At 36.5% G+C, this 20,497-nt stretch overlaps 1 protein-coding gene across 11 annotated transcripts in view; it reads right to left on the bottom strand.

Annotated features, from left to right (window-relative positions):
• Window positions 1-18,697, bottom strand: part of epb41l3b (erythrocyte membrane protein band 4.1-like 3b) — a 61,354-nt gene extending 42,657 nt beyond the window's left edge. For 4 of the 11 annotated variants that reach the window (XM_081374685.1, XM_081374687.1, XM_081374686.1 and 1 more), the window contains exons 1-2: window positions 8,941-9,076; window positions 2,673-2,794 (exon numbers count right to left, since the gene is read on the bottom strand). In XM_081374685.1, coding sequence (XP_081230811.1) covers window positions 2,673-2,783 — 111 coding nt within the window. In that variant the 5' untranslated portion in view covers window positions 2,784-2,794; window positions 8,941-9,076. Of the gene's footprint in view, window positions 1-2,672; window positions 2,795-4,663; window positions 7,699-8,940; window positions 9,077-18,479 lie in introns of those variants that run through there. The other 7 variants (XM_081374691.1, XM_081374683.1, XM_081374690.1 and 4 more) reach the window with 5 other exon arrangements.
• Between the last annotated feature and the right edge of the window lie 1,800 nt (window positions 18,698-20,497).

Below are 20,497 nucleotides of genomic sequence, written 5' to 3'. Positions count from 1 at the left end.
GATTGTGAACACAATGGCCAATCAGAGACATATATGTTGAGCGTGTGAACACAATGGCCAATCACAGACATATATGTTGAGCATGTGAATACAATGGCCAATCAGAGACATATATGTAGAGCATGTGGACACAATGGCCAATCAGAGACATATATGTTGAGCGTGTGAACACAATGGCCAATCAGAGACATATATGTTGAGCGTGTGAACACAATGGCCAATCAGAGACATATATGTTGAGCGTGTGAACACAATGGCCAATCAGAGACATATATGTTGAGCGTGTGAACACAATGGCCAATCAGAGACATATATGTTGAGCGTGTGAACACAATGGCCAATCAGAGACATATATGTTGAGCATATGAACACAATGGCCAATCAGAGACATATATGTTGAGCATGTGAACACAATGGCCAATCAGAGACATTTATGTAGAGCATGTGAACACAATGGCCAATCACAGACATACATGTTGAGTATGTGAACACAATGGCCAATCAGAGACATATATGTTGAGCGTGTGAACACAATGGCCAATCAGAGACATATATGTTGAGCGTGTGAACACAATGGCCAATCAGAGACATATATGTTGAGCGTGTGAACACAATGGCCAATCAGAGACATATATGTTGAGCGTGTGAACACAATGGCCAATCAGAGACATATATGTTGAGCGTGTGAACACAATGGCCAATCAGAGACATATATGTTGAGCATATGAACACAATGGCCAATCAGAGACATATATGTTGAGCATGTGAACACAATGGCCAATCAGAGACATATATGTAGAGCATGTGAACACAATGGCCAATCACAGACATATATGTTGAGCATGTGAACACAATGGCCAATCACAGACATACATGTTGAGTATGTGAACACAATGGCCAATCACAGACATATATGTTGAGCGTGTGAACACAATGGCCAATCAGAGACATATATGTTGAGCGTGTGAACACAATGGCCAATCAGAGACATATATGTTGAGCATATGAACACAATGGCCAATCAGAGACATATATGTTGAGCATGTGAACACAATGGCCAATCAGAGACATATATGTAGAGCATGTGAACACAATGGCCAATCACAGACATACATGTTGAGTATGTGAACACAATGGCCAATCAGAGACATATATGTTGAGCGTGTGAACACAATGGCCAATCAGAGACATATATGTTGAGCGTGTGAACACAATGGCCAATCAGAGACATATATGTTGAGCGTGTGAACACAATGGCCAATCAGAGACATATATGTTGAGCGTGTGAACACAATGGCCAATCAGAGACATATATGTTGAGCGTGTGAACACAATGGCCAATCAGAGACATATATGTTGAGCATATGAACACAATGGCCAATCAGAGACATATATGTTGAGCATGTGAACACAATGGCCAATCAGAGACATATATGTAGAGCATGTGAACACAATGGCCAATCACAGACATATATGTTGAGCATGTGAACACAATGGCCAATCACAGACATACATGTTGAGTATGTGAACACAATGGCCAATCACAGACATATATGTTGAGCGTGTGAACACAATGGCCAATCAGAGACATATATGTTGAGCGTGTGAACACAATGGCCAATCAGAGACATATATGTTGAGCGTGTGAACACAATGGCCAATCAGAGACATATATGTTGAGCATATGAACACAATGGCCAATCAGAGACATATATGTTGAGCATGTGAACACAATGGCCAATCAGAGACATATATGTAGAGCATGTGAACACAATGGCCAATCACAGACATATATGTTGAGCATGTGAACACAATGGCCAATCACAGACATACATGTTGAGTATGTGAACACAATGGCCAATCACAGACATATATGTTGAGCATGTGAACACAATGGCCAATCACAGACATACATGTTGAGTATGTGAACACAATGGCCAATCACAGACATATATGTTGAGATTGTGAACACAATGGCCAATCAGAGACATATATGTTGAGCGTGTGAACACAATGGCCAATCACAGACATATATGTTGAGCATGTGAATACAATGGCCAATCAGAGACATATATGTTGAGCGTGTGAACACAATGGCCAATCAGAGACATATATGTTGAGCGTGTGAACACAATGGCCAATCAGAGACATATATGTTGAGCATGTGAACACAATGGCCAATCAGAGACATATATGTAGAGCATGTGGACACAATGGCCAATCACAGACATATATGTTGAGCGCGTGAACACAATGGCCAATCAGCGTGCTGACTGAGATGTGGTCGTCATTAGTTATCATTGTACAACCAGAATGTGGCGGTTTTTTGGTTTGGTATTTGCCCTGCCCCTCCTCTACTGTGATTGGACGGCTGGGTAAAAAGTGACAGTGATGAACTCTGCGTTTTACCCAAAGTTGAACATTCTTCAACTCTCGCCGAGTGGTAAAAAAAAGGCCATGCATTCAGCGTGAAATAAGACGCTCATCCCCTTGTCACGCTGCTGCTGTTTTTAAAAAACACAGCGTTCCCATTGAAAACAATTGGAAAAATACGCTAGCCTTGGGAAAAAAACACTCTTTGATGGACTCTGCATTCCAATATTAGTATATACAATGTGGTTTTTCAGCCGTTTTGACAGTACATGAGGAAAGCTGGAGCTGACCCGACTCACCTGGTGCCGTGTGTCTGGGCTTTCGTGTCTTGATGCTGGGAATTGTTTCGGGTGGGACGGTTTGGCTTCTGTGTGCGGGACGTCCGATTCCAAGCCTGGATCCGTCGTCATGGCCCGTTACACTGAAATGCCACACGGATACATATATATTCAGGCTGGGCATTTCACAATCTGACTGGATTGCTTCTTCACTGGAATGCACAGTGTGGGTATCTGACCACAGATAAGTTTATATTTAGCCTGATGTTTACTCTTGCACTGTCCTAGGATCGGTGTATTTTTGAAAGCACCAAATCACGACAGCAGTGATGCCTGAAGTACACAAGTCTTTAATGTCCTGAAACACATTTAGACTGCATGCCGTGGTCCCTTGAAAGTGTGCTACAGCAGACAGGCATTCCTTCCAACAGTCATTCCAACATGTGCAATGCTGCCATGTTTATCAGTGTGAAGCCAACCAGTCGCTGAAGATTCGACAACAAATAGCAAACCTCAAGCAATCTTTGACTGAGCAATGCAGATGCAGACTGGGGAGTTTAGAAACAACACTCCACTGAGACCTCTAGTTAAGAGTATTAGTGCATTGACATGAATGATTCCTCAGATCATGTGAGAGATTTAAGTGATCAGATGCACCATTTTCACCTGCTGGACCAGAAAACAGCTGAAAACATAGTAACAACCCAGTAAACCCCTAGCAACCACTCAGAACACCCAAGCAAATGGACCAGAAAACAGCTGAAAACCTAGTAACACCCTAGAACCCCCCTAGCAACAACTCAGAAAACCAAGCAAATGGACCAGAACACAGCTGAAAACCTAGTAACACCTTAGTAAACCCTAGCAACCACTCAGAACACCCAAGCAAATGGACCAGAAAACAGCTGAAAACCTAGTAACACCTTAGTAACCCCCTAGCAACCACTCAGAACACCCAAGCAAGTGGACCAGAAAATAGCTGAAAACCTAGTAACTAGGGCTGCCCCCGACTAAAGATATTCCTAGTCGACTAACACTCCTGCATTTTAGCGATTAGTCGAATAATCGTTCATTTATGATATTAATATAAAAACTTGCATAAATACAAGGAAAGGTATAGTCCAAGTTGAAGTTTAACACTTCCATATGACAGAAAATGCTAAAGCATGATATTAGCGCGTTCAAAATAAAAATTAAGTGCTTAAAACAGAATAGTAAAGCGTTTAAAGTAAACAGCGCTAACGGACATAAAAATCAGTGGCCGGAACGTTAGGCTAATTATAACACAAAAACAGCAATCAGACTGCCTGTGCATTTTAATAATTTATTATCAAAAATACAAACTGTAACAGTTACATGTCAAAAAAAAAACAGTTTTGAATAAAATAAACTAAAATTCGTTCTTTAAAATAAATTAAATAAACTTATTAGTAACTTAGGCCTAGTACAAAAGGCAAAAAAAAAAAAGAAAACAAATACTGTAGCAAAAACGCTGTTTGTTATATAACATACAGTGGAAAATTAATATAATTTTTATATTGTTCAAAAGGAAAATTAACAAAAACGATCAATTTAATAAATGCACATGGCACATCGCACAACGCCAAAACTTAGAATAAAAAAGAAGGCGGCAAACAAATCAACAGCCTAAGTATTTGATTAAATTGTTTAGAACAACTATATTTAAGACAAAATGTGGAATAATTTAAAGAACACAAATACAAATCAAAAATATCAGAGCAAAGCCGCAAACTGGCATTAAGACAACGGATGACTCTTGACCTGAAACAACAAATTGCAAACATCAGACTAATTATTCTTACAGAATAAAAAACAACTTCTGCATTATATAAAAACGAATAAATAAAAATAATATGTATTTATTTATTTGTATAGCCTAGGCTACCCGTTATAAAAATAGCCTACCCGTTTTTTTTTTTGTTTTTTTTTTTTTATATAGCCTAACGGATAGCAAACAGAAACACTACAAAAAGGAAATTAAGAATTCTTACCTAAGCTTTCAATTCGATTTTTTTAATATTATGTGAGAGGAACACCAGCTTGTCCACATTGTTGGAAGAAGGGAGCTTCTCGACTTGATCACAATGAAGCCGGCCTTTGAAAAGATGCGCTCTGATGGAGTGGATGCAGTGGAGGCGTTTAGCTGCTTTGCGCCGTTCACATATCGCGCCTATTTTTTACAGTCTATGCTAAAAACGCGTAGAAAACGCTAGGCGCGCCGCGTTCTCCTTTTTCGAAAGCGCTAGGGCGGTTGCGCTCTGGACTGGAGGCGTCTGTCGTTGCTAAGCAACCATCAGCTGCACTCTCCGTTACAGTTGTACCGCTACGGTGCGCTTGCGGCATTCTGAAAAGTTGAGATGTTTCTATCTCGATGCGACGCGGACGCGCTTGGAAAAAACGAGGGGTCTGTGCAAGTGCGCTTTGGTATACCGCGAGGCACGAGATCTCGTTGATCTCTAGTTGCTTTGATGTCATGTCATACACTGACTGCGCAGCCCCTGATTGCGTAATTTTTTCACGTGATTTTTTTTTTTTTGCGACTAACCGACTAATGAAAATGTATTCGACCAAGCCCTCTTCATATCGACTAACGTTTAGTCGACTATTTGGGGGCAGCCCTACCAGTAACCCCCTAGCAACCACTCAGAACACCCACGCAATTGGAATAAAAAACAGCTGAGAACCTAGTAACACCCTAGTAACCCCCTAGCAACCACTCAGAACACCCAAGCAATTGGAATAAAAAACAGCTGAAAACCTAGTATGGACCAGAAAACAACTGAAAACCTAGTAACACCCTAGTAACTCTCTAGCAACCACTCAGAACACCCAAGCAAATGCACTAGAAAACAGCTGAAAACCTAGTAACACCCTAGTAACCCCCTAGCAACCACTCAGAACACCCAAGCAATTGGAATAAAAAACAGCTGAAAACCTAGTATGGACCAGAAAACAACTGAAAACCTAGTAACACCCTAGTAACTCTCTAGCAACCACTCAGAACACCCAAGCAAATGCACTAGAAAACAGCTGAAAACCTAGTAACACCCTAGCAACCATTTAGAACACCCTAGCAAATGGACCAAAAAACAGCTGAAAACCTAGTAACACCCTAGTAACTCTCTAGTAACCACTCAGAACACCAAGCAAATGGACCAGAAAACAGCTGAAAACCAAGTAACACCTTAGTAACCCCCTAGCAACCACTCAGAACACCAAGCAAATGGACCAGAAAACAGCTGAAAACCAAGTAACACCTTAGTAACCCCCTAGCAACCACTCAGAACACCCAAGCAAATGTTATATCTTCTGCTTCATAATGAGTGAGTGTTAATCTCTGACAGCCCTGGTATCTTCAGCGGCGTGACAGTGATGTAAACCATCGGCGGATTCTCCTGGGGTTTCTGGAGAGCGGCAGTGGAAAACTGCAGGAATTACACGACTGCACTCTGTCAGACTCATTCTGTGAACTTTAATGGCCTGATGCAGAAATGTAGGTCAAACTGAACCGCAGGAGCACAACCAGCCAATGGCCCTCCAGATCTGCTCGACATCAGAGAACGAGAGAGAAGATGATTCTCTGAGAGGAAGATGAAACAATGAGAGTATCTCCGTGAATATTAACGAGGATTGTACAGTGGATGTGTTGCGATCACACCAGCGATTATAATGAAGATCGCCTTGGAACTGAAATTCAGCTGAAGAACAACATAAAGCCCCATACGGATGAATGAATGGATTTGTAAAGGGTCAAAAATACACAGCAACATTAATAAAGATGAACGTAATTAGAAAGTTCTTACTCATCTTGACTTATTTGGTTCACATTCTGATCTGTATTTTTCACATGACTCCTTGTTTCTTCACTGCTCTCTCCTCTAAGTTAGGGATGAGTCGGCCGACAAAAGCAATTATCTGGAATTAGTCAATTGTTTAAAAACAGCCGATTATATCCTGTCAATAATTAAAACAGTATATAACAGCTGAAATAGTATTTTCTTGTAAAATATGCTCCAATAATCTTTTAGGCTATTTAACGCGTCAAAATTTTTTTTTCACACTATTGCTCTTGTAATAAAACCCCAACATCTCTGTAAACATTCTGGAAAATTTCAGGAATTTCAGAATCAGAGACACATTGAGCTGTGAAATATGCAGGAAGAAAAACCTTCAGCAAATCCTGTCACTCTTAACAAGTCTGGGTAAACCAAGAACCTAGAGACACTCGATCCCCCTGGGCTGAAACCAGTCCATTAACTCGGCACAGATGGGTTAAACCCTCTTAACGGCTTACACTTACTCCCATCAAAAACGCAATGGAGACGCAGTCTGAGCCGTCTGTGACCAGATAATGCAGAGTTCACGGGGAAGTTTGTGTTAATCCCGTTTATTATTCAATTTCACACAGAGCTTCATTGGAATAACCAACTGAGTGACAGACAATAAATGAGAAATGCACGATATATATCGGCCACCATGTCGGCAATGTTCATTTTTAATGCTATCATGATCGACCCACTAAGAAAATTTGACCGATATATTCAAGTCGAAAAAGAATTGATTATTTTCACCATGTCCAAGATGGTTTTGAATTGCTTGAAATATGATTGAAATCACTTTAAAGCGCACGTCTGTCATAAAAGTTATAGTGAGAACATCATAATTGTGTGATTTTAATGGGGAGACTTTTGTTTTTGTAACCAGGCTCTCAAATATTGTATAAAAAAATTGGAATTATATTTATCGGCCAATATATCTGTTATCGGCTTTCAAATATAAAGAATTATCATCGGCCAAAATATTCATATCGGTGCATCCCTACAATAAATCACTTTATAAAAACTACAGAATAAAAGCATAATTCTGGTATAATCATTCTAGCCTGCAGGGTTACCCTGGCCTATAGTGGTTAATGATCAGTGCCGGTAATCAAAAGGTCAACTTCAATCAACACTTCAACCAGCGTCACTCAGAGCCGTAATAAATGCCCTGAAAATCAATAAACTTTCTGTACACATTCACACATTCTATCCGAGGACAATGTTTCTGGATCAATACAGAATATTGATTTACAATCAGCGGCATTCTACAAGTGACTCTTGGAATGTAAGAAACTAAACATTGGAAACATTCTCTACATTGTGAGCATGCTTCGTCAAATCAACAAAGAATTAACAGAACGGCATGCTACATTTGTTTGATCTGTTGTGTTTGCAGCATATAACTTCATAGATTTGACATGATGCATTATGTCAGTGTAAATGGTGTGCAGAAAAAAAATATTTCATTAAAAAAAATATATATTAAAATAATAATAATAATAATAATTATTATTATTATTTATATATATATATATATATACTTTTTTATTTAAATTTATTTATCATTAAATGTGTATTTATTCTAAATTCATTGCATTCTAATTTATTGTTATTACTTATTCAATTAAATTACTTATTGAATTAAATTCAATTATTTTTTTTTAAATCAAATACATTTATGTTGTTCGATTATGAAACAAAACGAAATAAATTAGATTAAAATAAATAATAATTAAAATAAATAACTGCAATTTTATTTAAATAAATAATAAATGAACAGATTAAAAGGGAAGTCAATACCACAACGAGGAACATCTTTGCATTAGAGTATCTTGCAGAATGTTTCTTTTCTCATCTGATGAACGATACAAACATTGACAACTAATCAGAATCAGCTCGAGCATTTAAACCGCAGAACGCACGAAACTGATGAACAGAACGCTATTGTTACTTAATGCTAATATAGTTGGTAGTGTGTCAAACCCGAATTCAGTGCAAGTTTGCTTCATTTCATCAGACTCGCCTTTTCCCACATCAGAACGGATCATACGCGATCAAATCTACCAAGCGTTCCGAACGCGTGAGAACTTACAGACGCGTCAAACAATAACAACATAATACATTATAAATCTCATGTTTTCAGTATCTCTGGGTAAATCACTAGTGTTTTAACAGCGCAGAAAATCAGGATACAGCCTATCAATAAGTGTTCTTATAAAACATACTTAATATTAAACGATAGCTCCGTTAATACGTGGATATATTTAATATTTCACACGCAGATGTTATGTATGCAAACGCGTCTTCTAAACACAAACGCCACTGAAGAAGCGAAAACAACGCACAGATTTATTCCATCCAGAACGTTCAGAGGATTTACTCCTGCATCCGTAGGGAAATGTGTCACTCACAGGCGTTCGTAAACAACGCGAGCGCATGAACGTTACCGTGGGTGCCGCGGCGCTCGCGTTCCTCTCCCCGGGGTTTGCGCTCTTCTCTCGCCGCTCGCGGAGCGTCTGACAGCGGCCACGGGAAGCTCGAGTCTCCGGTAAACCTTCAGTGGTGGGAACCGGGAACCGGGAGGAGCGCGCGCGCGGGGCGGGACCGGGGATTCAAACTCACGTCACTGTACGGACGCGCGAGATCACGTGATCTCAGCTATGACGCAGGAGGAATGTTGTGGAAGTGTAACATATCTATCCGTGTACAGTAACAGCAATAACATCATTTTATATATAATCACTGTAGTAGCTTTATACTGATAGATGCAAGTTAGATATGCATTTATTCATTTTTATCAAATCATTTTAATCTATTGTTATTTATTTAAAGCAATAATCATTTTCTATATTTTAAATTTTAATCAATTTATTTATTTATTTGCTTAGTACATTGCTTTTCTTATTTTTATTTATTGAATTTTATTTTATTTAAATAAACTGTTTTATGTATTATTTAAATTGAATTCCTTTTAATGTATTTTAATCAAATGTGTTAATTTATTATTTATTCATTTAAATATTTTAATTATTTAATAAACAAAAAAAGTTAATCTGATTAAAATACAAATAATAAAAAAATATAAAAATAAAGAATAATTAAAATAAATGAAAACAATTCTATTTAAATAAAAAAATACTTAACATCATATTAAAACAAACAGCTTAAAATAAATACAATTTAAATAATTTATTCATTTTTATTTAATGAAATCAAATTTGATTTAATTTTATCAATAATGTTTCATTCATGTAGTTATTTTTTATTTAAATGTATTTATTTATCATTTAAATTGTATTATTTTATATAGGAATTAATTTTAATCTAATGTGTTAATTATTTTTATTTTAGTGAAATGTATTTATTTTGTTAGTTTAGTTTAATAATCTAACTAAATACATTTGATTAAATATATATATATATATATATATATATATTTTTTTTTTTTTTTTTTTTTTTTTTTACATTTCTTTAAACTTTTCCATATCCATATCTATGATTTTTCTCCTCGCCAATCATGACATGTGTTGTCATGCACACAGTCTGAGACTCCCAGTGGACACTGTACAGTACATACATGCAACAACACTAACCTTTAAAGCGCGCACACACACACACACACACACACACACACACACACACACACACACACACACACACACACACACACACACACACACACACAGCTACTGTTGGAGCTGATAATGACAGATGGAGGCGTTTCAACATACATTCGGATTTGAAGGCATTAAAGTAAATCTACTAAAGATTTTGTCAAGTATTAAAATGCACCAACGCATTGGCTATTGTTTTCTCATAAGTACAGTATGAACAATAATTAAGAAACACAGTTTAAGAAAAATAAATGGTGACAAATTATGGAAGCTTGTTTGGTAACACTTTACAATACTTGTTAACATTATGAACTAACAATAAACAATATACACTTCATACAACAAAACTGTATTTGTTTACATTAGTTTATGCATTATGAACATGAACAAACAAACAATTGTATTTTTAGTAACTAACATTTAATAAATGCTCTAGTGTAAAAATATTTTGCTCAAATTTAGTTCATGTTAAATAATGAATTAACTAATGTTAAGAAATTAGACCTTATTGTAAAGTTTTACTGATTGTTTCTGCCGCTGAATAAAAAAATACAAATACAATTGTATTTATTTAAATATTTATTTTAATCATACAATAATATTTGTTTTTTACATTTTTTACACTGCTAAGTTAATATCTGAACTCACAATTATGAGACAAATATCAGAATTGAGTTTATTTGTATTTATTTAAATCAAATTGTATTTATTTTAATCCATTTATTTAATCTACTTTGTTAATTAATTATTTATTTATTTATTTAAACAAAATTGTATTCATTTTAATCGATTGATTGATATTTTAACTTGATTTATTATTTATTTATTTATTTGTTTAGAATAAAATTCTGTTAAAATAAAAAATAAAACATTTAGTTAGTTCAATCATATTTTAATTTTTTTATTTTTACACCGCCAAGTTAAATTAATTCATTTTAATCTAATATGTATTTTTTATTTAATTTAAATAAAATTGTTTTAATTAGATTTAAGTATATATATATATATATATTTTTTTTTATTCTGATAAGTTTTTTATTTCACAGTTCTGACTTTTGTTCCAGAATCGAGAGATATGAAGCATTTCTGAGTGGAAGAGAGTCGGCACAGGGAAACAGTTTTTATTGTGTGTCAGAAACAAACGGCCGGAGGATTATGAGAGGTGAAGAACAGTGTGTGTGTGTGTGTGTGATGGAGGGAGTGTATGAGTGAGGGAGTGTGTGTGTGTGTGCGTGTGTGAGTGAGGGAGTGTGTGTGTGTGTGTGTGTGTGTGTGATGGAGGGAGTGTATGAGTGAGGGAGTGTGTGTGTGTGTGTGTGTGTGTGTGTGTGTGTGTGTGTGTGTGTGTGTGTGTGTGTGTGTGTGTGTGTGTGTGTGCGTGTGTGAGTGAGGGAGTGTGTGTGTGTGTGTGTGTGTGAGAGAGAGAGTGTGTGTTTCTGCAGTGACTCCTGTGGCTCCGAGAGAGGGAGTGTGTGTGTGTGTGTGTGTGTGTGTGTGTGTGTGTGTGTGTGTGTGTGTGTGTGTGTGAGGGAGAGTGTGTGTGTGTGTGTGTGTGTGTGTGTGTGTGTGTGTGTGTGTGTGTTTCTGCAGTGACTCCTGTGGCTCTGGGCAAGGGAGTGTGAGTGTGTGTGTGTGTGTGTGTGTGTGTGTGTGTGTGTGTGAACATGTTTTTCTACACCGGTGGGGACTTAAACCTGAATGCACACAGACTCATGGGGACTCGTGTCACCGTGGGGACCTAAATTGAGGTCCCCATGGGTAAACAAGCTTATAAATCATACAGAATGAGTTTTTTTGAAAATGTAAAAATGCAGAAAGTTTTCTGTGATGGGTAGGTTTAGGGGTAGGGTTAGTGTAAGGGGACAGAATATACAGTTTGTACAGTATAAAAACCATTACGTCTATGGAGAGTCCTCACAAAGATAGTGCACCAGACATATGTGTGTGTGTGTGTGTGTGTGTGTGTGTGTGTGTGTGTGTGTGTGTGTGTGTGTGTGTGTGTGTGTGTGTGTGTGTGTGTGTGTGGATGGCAGCGTACCATTATAACAGAGAAAAGACAAGTTTACACTCGCTGGAAGCAGTTCCTCCCTCACTCTCTCTCACACACACACACACACACACACACACACACACACACACACACACACACACACACACACCCTCGCCCGGAGCCACAGGAGTCAAAGCAGAAACACACACAGCTTCTCTCTTTCATTTCTCTCTCTCTGCTTGTCACAGAAGTTCCTCAGCATGAAAACACAAACTGAGCATTTACTTCATAATTTCACGTTTCTGTGAATGATTCATTAGTGAACGTTATCCTCATTTGTCCCAGAGTCAGTGTTCCTGAACTCCTGAAACGCCTCCACTGTAGTCTTGAGTTTCTTCCGGGAACACGTCACAGTATTCCTCATTATAATAATTAATGCGCAGAATAAAGGGGCGGGGCCTGGTTGAGTTAGTCAGTAGTGTGTTAAACTGGCGTTTATGGTAAGGGGCGGGACATTTCCCAAACACACTCGAAGCGCTCGACCAATCACAACACACCGCTCCAGCCGACCAATCAGAGCACAGTGTGCTTTTCAGAAGGAGGGGCTTCATAGAGACAGGAAGTAAACAGAGCGTTACTGACAGACTGGGAAGAGAGGAGCCGCAACAATGGAGAATATGAGGAGAATAATCAACATTACAGCAGGAAAACCTGTTCTAGTGAAGCCTGAACTATTAAAGGCTGTAATACTTCACAGAGTCTGAGCTGACTGGTGAATCTGCATAATGAGGATCTGCTGACATTGACCTGTAATGCTGTAAGAGACGCCACATGTCATGAGTTTGAGTTATCTTTAAACCAGTTTTCAACAATATGACCGCATATGACCTTTGGATAGCGGAAATATCTGGGACGGCATATTCTTCATATTGCAAGACAAGGACAAAGGGGAAAAACACACACAGTGCATAGTCTGAACACTTACATATCATCCTTACTGACAAACACTGCCAGCTAGTAATAAAGAAGACTCAAGAAACATCAAACGTACATTTAACAATCAGCATTACACACACGCCTTTGATCATTATGCTTATTTTCATATTCATGAGGGTTTCTCATTGGAAAGGAAATGGTGTCAAGAACACGTTTCACACAGATCAAATAAACAGAAATGCAACATTATATTTTTGCATGAAGAACAAAGCCTATTTTAAGATGATTATTTTTATTTTTTTACATTTTGGAAATATAATTTTTATTACTGTAATACAAAAAATATGGTTTTTAGAGAATCATAATTGAATTACAAAAATACAAAACAAATCAAACGGAAAATTAATAAATGACAAACAATGCAAAGTTAAATGGTCCTTTTAATATTTTGAATTAGTCTTTATTTTTATATTTTTAGCTTAATTTTTAGTGATTTTGTTGTGTGCTTTTGTCATTTTACTAGTTCTTTTGTTGTTTTAAATATTGCTATGTTTATTTCAGTTTTAGTTTTTATATATTTCCAATTTTAGTGCTTCGGCTTAAACTTATTTCAGTTTATTGCCAATGCAACATTTCTAATTATCATTTAGTTTAAGTTTTTCGACTAATAATTTCATTTATTTCAACTTTATTTCAATTAACATAAATGTTTTTAATAGCTTTGGTTTTAAATGATAATAACACATGACATCCATAGGAATAACAAAAAAAAAAAAAGTAAAAAATGAATAAAATAAATGAAATTTCGGGGGTGTACAATCTATAAATCAGCCATGATGCAGAAAAAGCACACAGCAATGAAGGGTTTAATTTAAAAAAAATAAAATAATAATAAATAGAGTAAAAAAATATGGATTAATTAATTGTACTGTATTGTAAAAATTGTGGAAACAAATGGATCAAAATTGTTGCATAGGCTAAATATTACATATTACCATTAAATTCCCTCAAAATATCAAATATGAAGAAAATTTTACTGAACAAAAACACATAAAATTGATTTTACTGAAAGACAATATATTACATATGGAGGTGTCATACTTTATAAAATGGATCATAATTATTGCATAAATATTACTTAGTACCATAAAATTCCCTGAAAATACAAAATATTAAATAATAAAATATTATCAAACAAAAATATATAGCCTATCATTGATTTTACTGAAAGAAAAAAAAGTTACATTTGGAAATGTTATAATAAATCCATAAATATTACATAGTATCATAAAATTCCTTGAAAATACAAAATATTAAATAAATAAAAATATTATTGAACAAAAATACATATTGAATTTACTGAGAGAAAAAAAGTTAGATTTGGAGGTGCCATAATTATTGCATAAATATTACATAGTACCATAAAATTCCCTCAAAATACAAAATGTTAAATAAAAAAAATATTATTGAACACAAAAATATGTCATTGATTTTACTTTTGGGGGGGGGGGGGGTAAGATTCGAGGTGTCCGGCCACTTTTGACGGAGGACTGAGGATCAGCCGAGGGTTAAAGGTGTTTTTAAGACGCATCATTCGGCACTATAAATACCCGGCGACAGGCTCTTGCCCACAGGAACGGCGTGTCTTTATATGGGTAAAGAAGCGTCATCCGCGCGGGTGACGGGCCAATCCGAGCCGTCTTATCAGACCTTTGACTGAAGACAAGGTCTGAGCTGTTATCTGCACTTCTGCTGAGCTTCACACAACGCTCACGTGGAGCAGATTCAGGAACTTGAAGAGAAAAAAAGTGCAAAATGAGCATGAATAAGTGTGAGCAAAGTCTATGAGGCCAGGCAGTGCCAACTCAGCTGAACGCGGTGGAAAAACAGCCGAACGAGGGCATCTACATATGAACCACTTGGACCTTTGAGCGGCTCCTTATCACCCGATAAACAGGCACGTGACCTCTGACCCCGACGAACTTCATCATCCTGCAGAGGACTAACATTAGTTAGAAGAAGGCTCTGCTTTCACCAACGGTTTTTCTGTTTTAGATGTCAATGTCAAGATCTCATTGGGGGTCAAAGGTAAAAGTTTAACCCTCCTGATGTGGGAAGGGTTATTAATGTTAATTCCTTTTATAACTGTATCATCTTTACATCTCTTTTAATTCCTTTTATAACTGTATCACCTTTATATCTCTTTTAATTCCTTTTATAACTGTTTTAATTTTCCTTGCTTTTATTTTTGTGATTATTTTAATTCCTTTCTGTGTAAAGCACTTTGAATTACTCTAGTGTATGAAATGTGCTAAACAAATAAACTTGCCTTGTCTTGCCTTGACTAAAGCTAAAACTATTAATGACATTTTTGATAATTGAACTAAAGCAGAAATAACATAAAATATGAATATTAGTTGAGCCATGAGTTAAACAAGCCCAATGAATTTCGTTCCGATCGGCCTCCATTAACCTCGTCTAATATGTGCTCAAACAACTTCATGTTTTTCAAGATATGCTAATGTCCTTCTACATTATCATGACACCTTGGACAAAGTATTGGAGAAAATATTGCAAAATTGGACAAAATATTGCATGCCAATTTTTAAGTCAATCAGACTAACGGTTGCACAATTTTCAAGGTTTTTTTCACGTTATAGCGCCATCAAGTGGCCAATTGTCACGATTTTTTTCACATGATCACAAAATGAGCTCATACACATGTGCACCAATTTTGGTGAAAATATCTAATTCCGTTCAAAAGTTATAGGCATTTTAGTCAAATTGGCCCTGCCCACTTTTAACGTTTTGGCGCCCCGTAGCGAATCGAAAATGAAACTTTTCTCCGTTAATTATTGATATCCACTCTCCAGAGAATCTATCTGCACTGGTTTTGGTTCTGATCAGGCGAAAAAACTGGGACTAGTTCACAAAAGTAGGTTTTGGACAAAATCCAATATACATTTTATTTGGATTCCAATAAAAGACACTTGAGTCTGTGACAAACAACTTATGAGTTATGAGCCAATTTCACGCTTTCGATCACCCTATTAGCCAATAAGGGCCATACCTTGTCAATGTGTCCCCAATCTGGCCAGGTTTCTCTTTGCCTTCTTTTAAAGAGTTGATTTTTGGCGAATTGCATGAAACCAATGAGCACTGATGTAACCAAAACTTATAAAGCCTTTCCAAAACACACCCATGTGTCAAAACTTGAAGGAATAATTGGTCAAATTGACCCGCAAAAGAATGTGACACTGAAAAACCCAAATCTCTGAAATGCAGTGATGTGTTTGATGCACTGATCACAGGTGTAACTGCTCCGGTTACAAAAGCAAGTGAAAAACACGACTAGAAACTCAAGGCAATTAACGGTTTGAATTCCGACCAAGATTCTTCACATCATTCCCACTGCTGACTATCTCCACGTTTATCAGACGTGTGACAAAAACCTCCAACACAGACGACTGGAAATCAATCTCCTCATCCAGACTTAAAGATCAGGTACAGAAAACCAACAGGTAAACAGACACTATCAGAGTCAGACAGTCACTATCAAACACAGAGCAGGACGAGAATGAGGCGTGAAGCAACTCTACTGTATTTTAGCCAGTCTGGAATGTTTTCTTATAGATTTCTCTGTCATGTGTTTCCCGACAATAGTCAAAAATCCAATTGCACATCAGCAAAAACCAGCGAGAGGAAATGAAAACAAGCAAAGAGACAATCATTTCCTCTTTCCAAAGCATTCTTAGACTGCAGTCACACAGAAATGACTCAAACACACACACACACAAACACACACACACACACACACACACAGACGTAAGACCTTGACGTCAGGGTCAATGTCTATCATATAATGCACTGCAAATGATCCTCAGTGACGGCATCTTCTGCTGGATATAACATGAACTGGCCGATATTTGAAGAATTAAAGACAATAAATGATGTTCTTCCCCAGTGTTTCTGTCTTGTGTTCCAGATAGCAGATTTATTTACTGGAGAAGCAAAATGACTGAAGATATTAAGTCTGGAAAATGCATGAAAATGAGTTTGTGCTTAAAACAAGAACAAATATTAACAAACAAAAACTTAATTCAAAGAGAAAACAAGATAATTGTTCTGACTCCATTGGCAGATATTTGTTCTTGTTTTAAACACAAACTCACTTCATTTTCATTCATTTTTGACTTAATATCTTCAGTCATTTTGCTTCTTCTCCAGTAAATGTATCTTGATTTCAGAAAGTTTAGATATTTGTGCTGGAGAACGAGACAGAAACAGTATTTTGCAGTATTTTGCGATTATTGGTTTATTTGAATTATATTAGCTTTGACAACATAATCATGGGTCAATGGTCACCATGCTCTTTACTGGTAAAAATATTATTATTATTTTTAAATAAAAATACTGATATATTATTATCTGTCCTTTAAACCCATGTCGGTCGAGCACTAATGTCATTCATAGCTGTAATAGTGAATCTGAAACGCTTCTTGGAGTAATTTAGCCAGTTTAGGGGGGTTTCCTGTTCTAGAAATACATCAAAAGAGAGTTTTTTCTTGGAAAACCCCCAAATGTCAAAGATATCCGCTGACCAAAGGATGGTAAAAGTGTGTTTCTCTTGGAAAGTGACTCACCGAAAGACAGAATCCAGATGCAGATCCACATCCACGGCACAGAGAGCCCATAATCCCGGGAAAACAGGGAAGAAAACACATTCAACATCCATACTGAGTGATCGAGATCTCAAACTGATGAAATATCAGATATCTGCATGTGTGTAGATGACTTTTAAACTAGTGTTTTCATGGGTGGTTGATATGACATACTTTTGGAAAGTTTTTCACAAAAACAAATTATTTAAACAACATTTTGTTGATTATTTCATTACTTATTATGTACATCGCTTTTATGAGCTCATATAAATTGAGACTACATGAAAAATTAAAGAAATAATATACTATTTAAATTAATTTATCACACCACATGACCATTAAAATGAACTACTTAAATTAAAAAGCTAACTAAATATATATATATATATATATAGGTACAATTTTCATATACATTTAACATGAAAGCTTGTCAATAAAACTAGCTTGTTAAATTGTCCAATGAATCAGTGATCGCGCACCTGTCTCAATATTATCACGTGCTAAATCATGTCTAAAACACCTGAAGATATAAAACAATCAATATTTACAGTAGTCGTACAGCAAAAATGCAACTTTGTTGAATCAGCTACCGATCGAGTTTCCAATGTCACTATGACAAACGCAGCACTGACACATTTATCATGGTTTCATATACTTAAATATCTATAAATATGTCTTACTAATTTTATCTCACCTGAACGAACAAAGTAACGTAGCCTACTTAAAAACATTGTAAGTTATCGCGCTTCGACACAAACACTTTAACAGTCAAATATAAGCATCACCTGACAGCAGAGTCGCTCGTAGAGGATCCTTTAGCGAATGTCAGAGTAGATAAAGCAACATTTGATCCTGTTCCAGCTCCAAAACACACACTGTCAGGAGGATCCGAGCAGAAAGACTGTTTCACCTGAAGATCTTCCACTTTCAATCACACTCGCGTTCACAAGTTTCCCTGGGTGGAGTCTGAAGCTGACAGACCACGCCCATTGTGTCACTGATTGGCTCGATGTCGTCTTAGCCACGCCCTGACGTACCCCTCCTTCCTGGCGTCTTATCCTAGAAGTGTGACTCCTCATGAAACTTATGGGTTTATTTGATAAACTCTGTATATATTTTGAGCATATAGGCTATATATGTATACAAATGACTCAGAAGGTTTTAATTTTAGAGCTTGCAGCCTTTTAAATAATACAAATTACGTAAATTTCAATAATCACAGGATGTTAATGTTTATTATATTCTGTAGTAATACGGATGTGCAATTCTAGATAAAGAGATGATCTTAGATAAAGAGATGATCTTTTTGTTCTTCGCCTGATGTGACCTGAAGAATATCAGTAAAAGTGACGGGCAAAGTTCATAAATTAAAGCCATTAGACTAGAAAAAAAAACCAAGCTCAGTTTATTAATTTGTGTATATTGCTGGCCTATAACACGCATTTCCCTCAGAGAGTGCTGTTTCATTTAAATATTAGCTACTCATTTCGTATAGAGAATTTTTTTTTAAAATGACATTTTTTTAAAGCCCTCCCTGTAATTAATAATTGTATCACTTAAAACTAATCTTTGATCACCAAAATTACACATTTAAGCATTTGTTTACATAAAATTATTCATGTTTTAAAGTCCCCATGAAATCAAAATTGACCCTATTTACTTTGTTAGCGCATATTACTAGTCTTGTGGTGAACAATTAATCCGTGCAAGAAAATATTTAAAAAAAAAAATTTTACCATGGTAATCTTTAATCAAAATCTGAAAATGCCCCTCCCCTCTGCATTGGAGGACCTTCTCTGATGACGTAGGTTTGAGGAATTGGTTTGGGCAACGCTTAACCACTCCCCTAAAACCGTTAGTCTGCTATGAGCAGAGATGGAGAGGAGGAGCGCTAGAGTAAAACCCTGCCCTCTGTTCAATATTCCTTTTCACTGGGAAATACGTCATAATACTGGAGATAAGTCTTTTGCAACTTCCGGTTCACGGGGTCTTTAAAATATCTTGAATGTAACTCGACACCCTTGCCTCATTTAGTATGCGCGGCTCTATGAATATGCAAATGAGCCCCGCCTCCACTCACTCACTCAGCTCAGAGATCCACTGGTTGACGATCACACGTTGATCTGATTGGTTACAAGGTAGTTTGTGACGTCAGAAACACCAGCGATTTCAAAGCGTGTTTTTGAGACTGTCTTTGGTTCACTGCAGTTTTAAGGAGGAAATACTCAGCAATGCTGTCGACTTATGAATTTACACATGCTTTGTCTTAAAGCACATTAAAAACACCACATAGACACACAAACAACATTAAAAGCTGGATTTTCACCTCAGGGGGACTTTAAGAAAATGTTTATATATTAGTGGATTAACTGGACTGGTCTGAAGAGGATCACTAACACGAACTGATTCTCCACTAGATGTCAGTATAAACACATTTATAACACATGGAGCATCACTAGAGAGAAGATCAACGCAGGACAGAATTAACTCAAATCATTTTATTTTCAAACTAAAACTATTGAACAGATTTCAACAAACTCTCAAAAATCACCAACAAAGTGTCTAAAAGACCCGAGTCCTCGGCTAAATCAGTTATTGCCCTTGTGTATGTACAATATCTGCTCACTACAAATGAGTGAAGATACAAAAACAACAAGTGTAAAGTTGCATAATACGAGCTGTGTGTGTTTATAACATCTGAAACACGAACACTGCTGTCCTACATGGACACAATACTGTAATTTTTGTGATTATGCCAAAGGTGAATGTCATTTTATAATAAACATATAAAATCGTAACGGAT

The sequence above is a fragment of the Scardinius erythrophthalmus genome (assembly GCF_964197995.2).
Source record: "Scardinius erythrophthalmus genome assembly, chromosome: 9".
In the NCBI taxonomy this organism is placed as follows: Eukaryota; Metazoa; Chordata; class Actinopteri; order Cypriniformes; family Leuciscidae; genus Scardinius; species Scardinius erythrophthalmus.
Note: the sequence above shows the minus strand (reverse complement) of the source record. Positions and strands in the feature narration are given on the sequence as shown.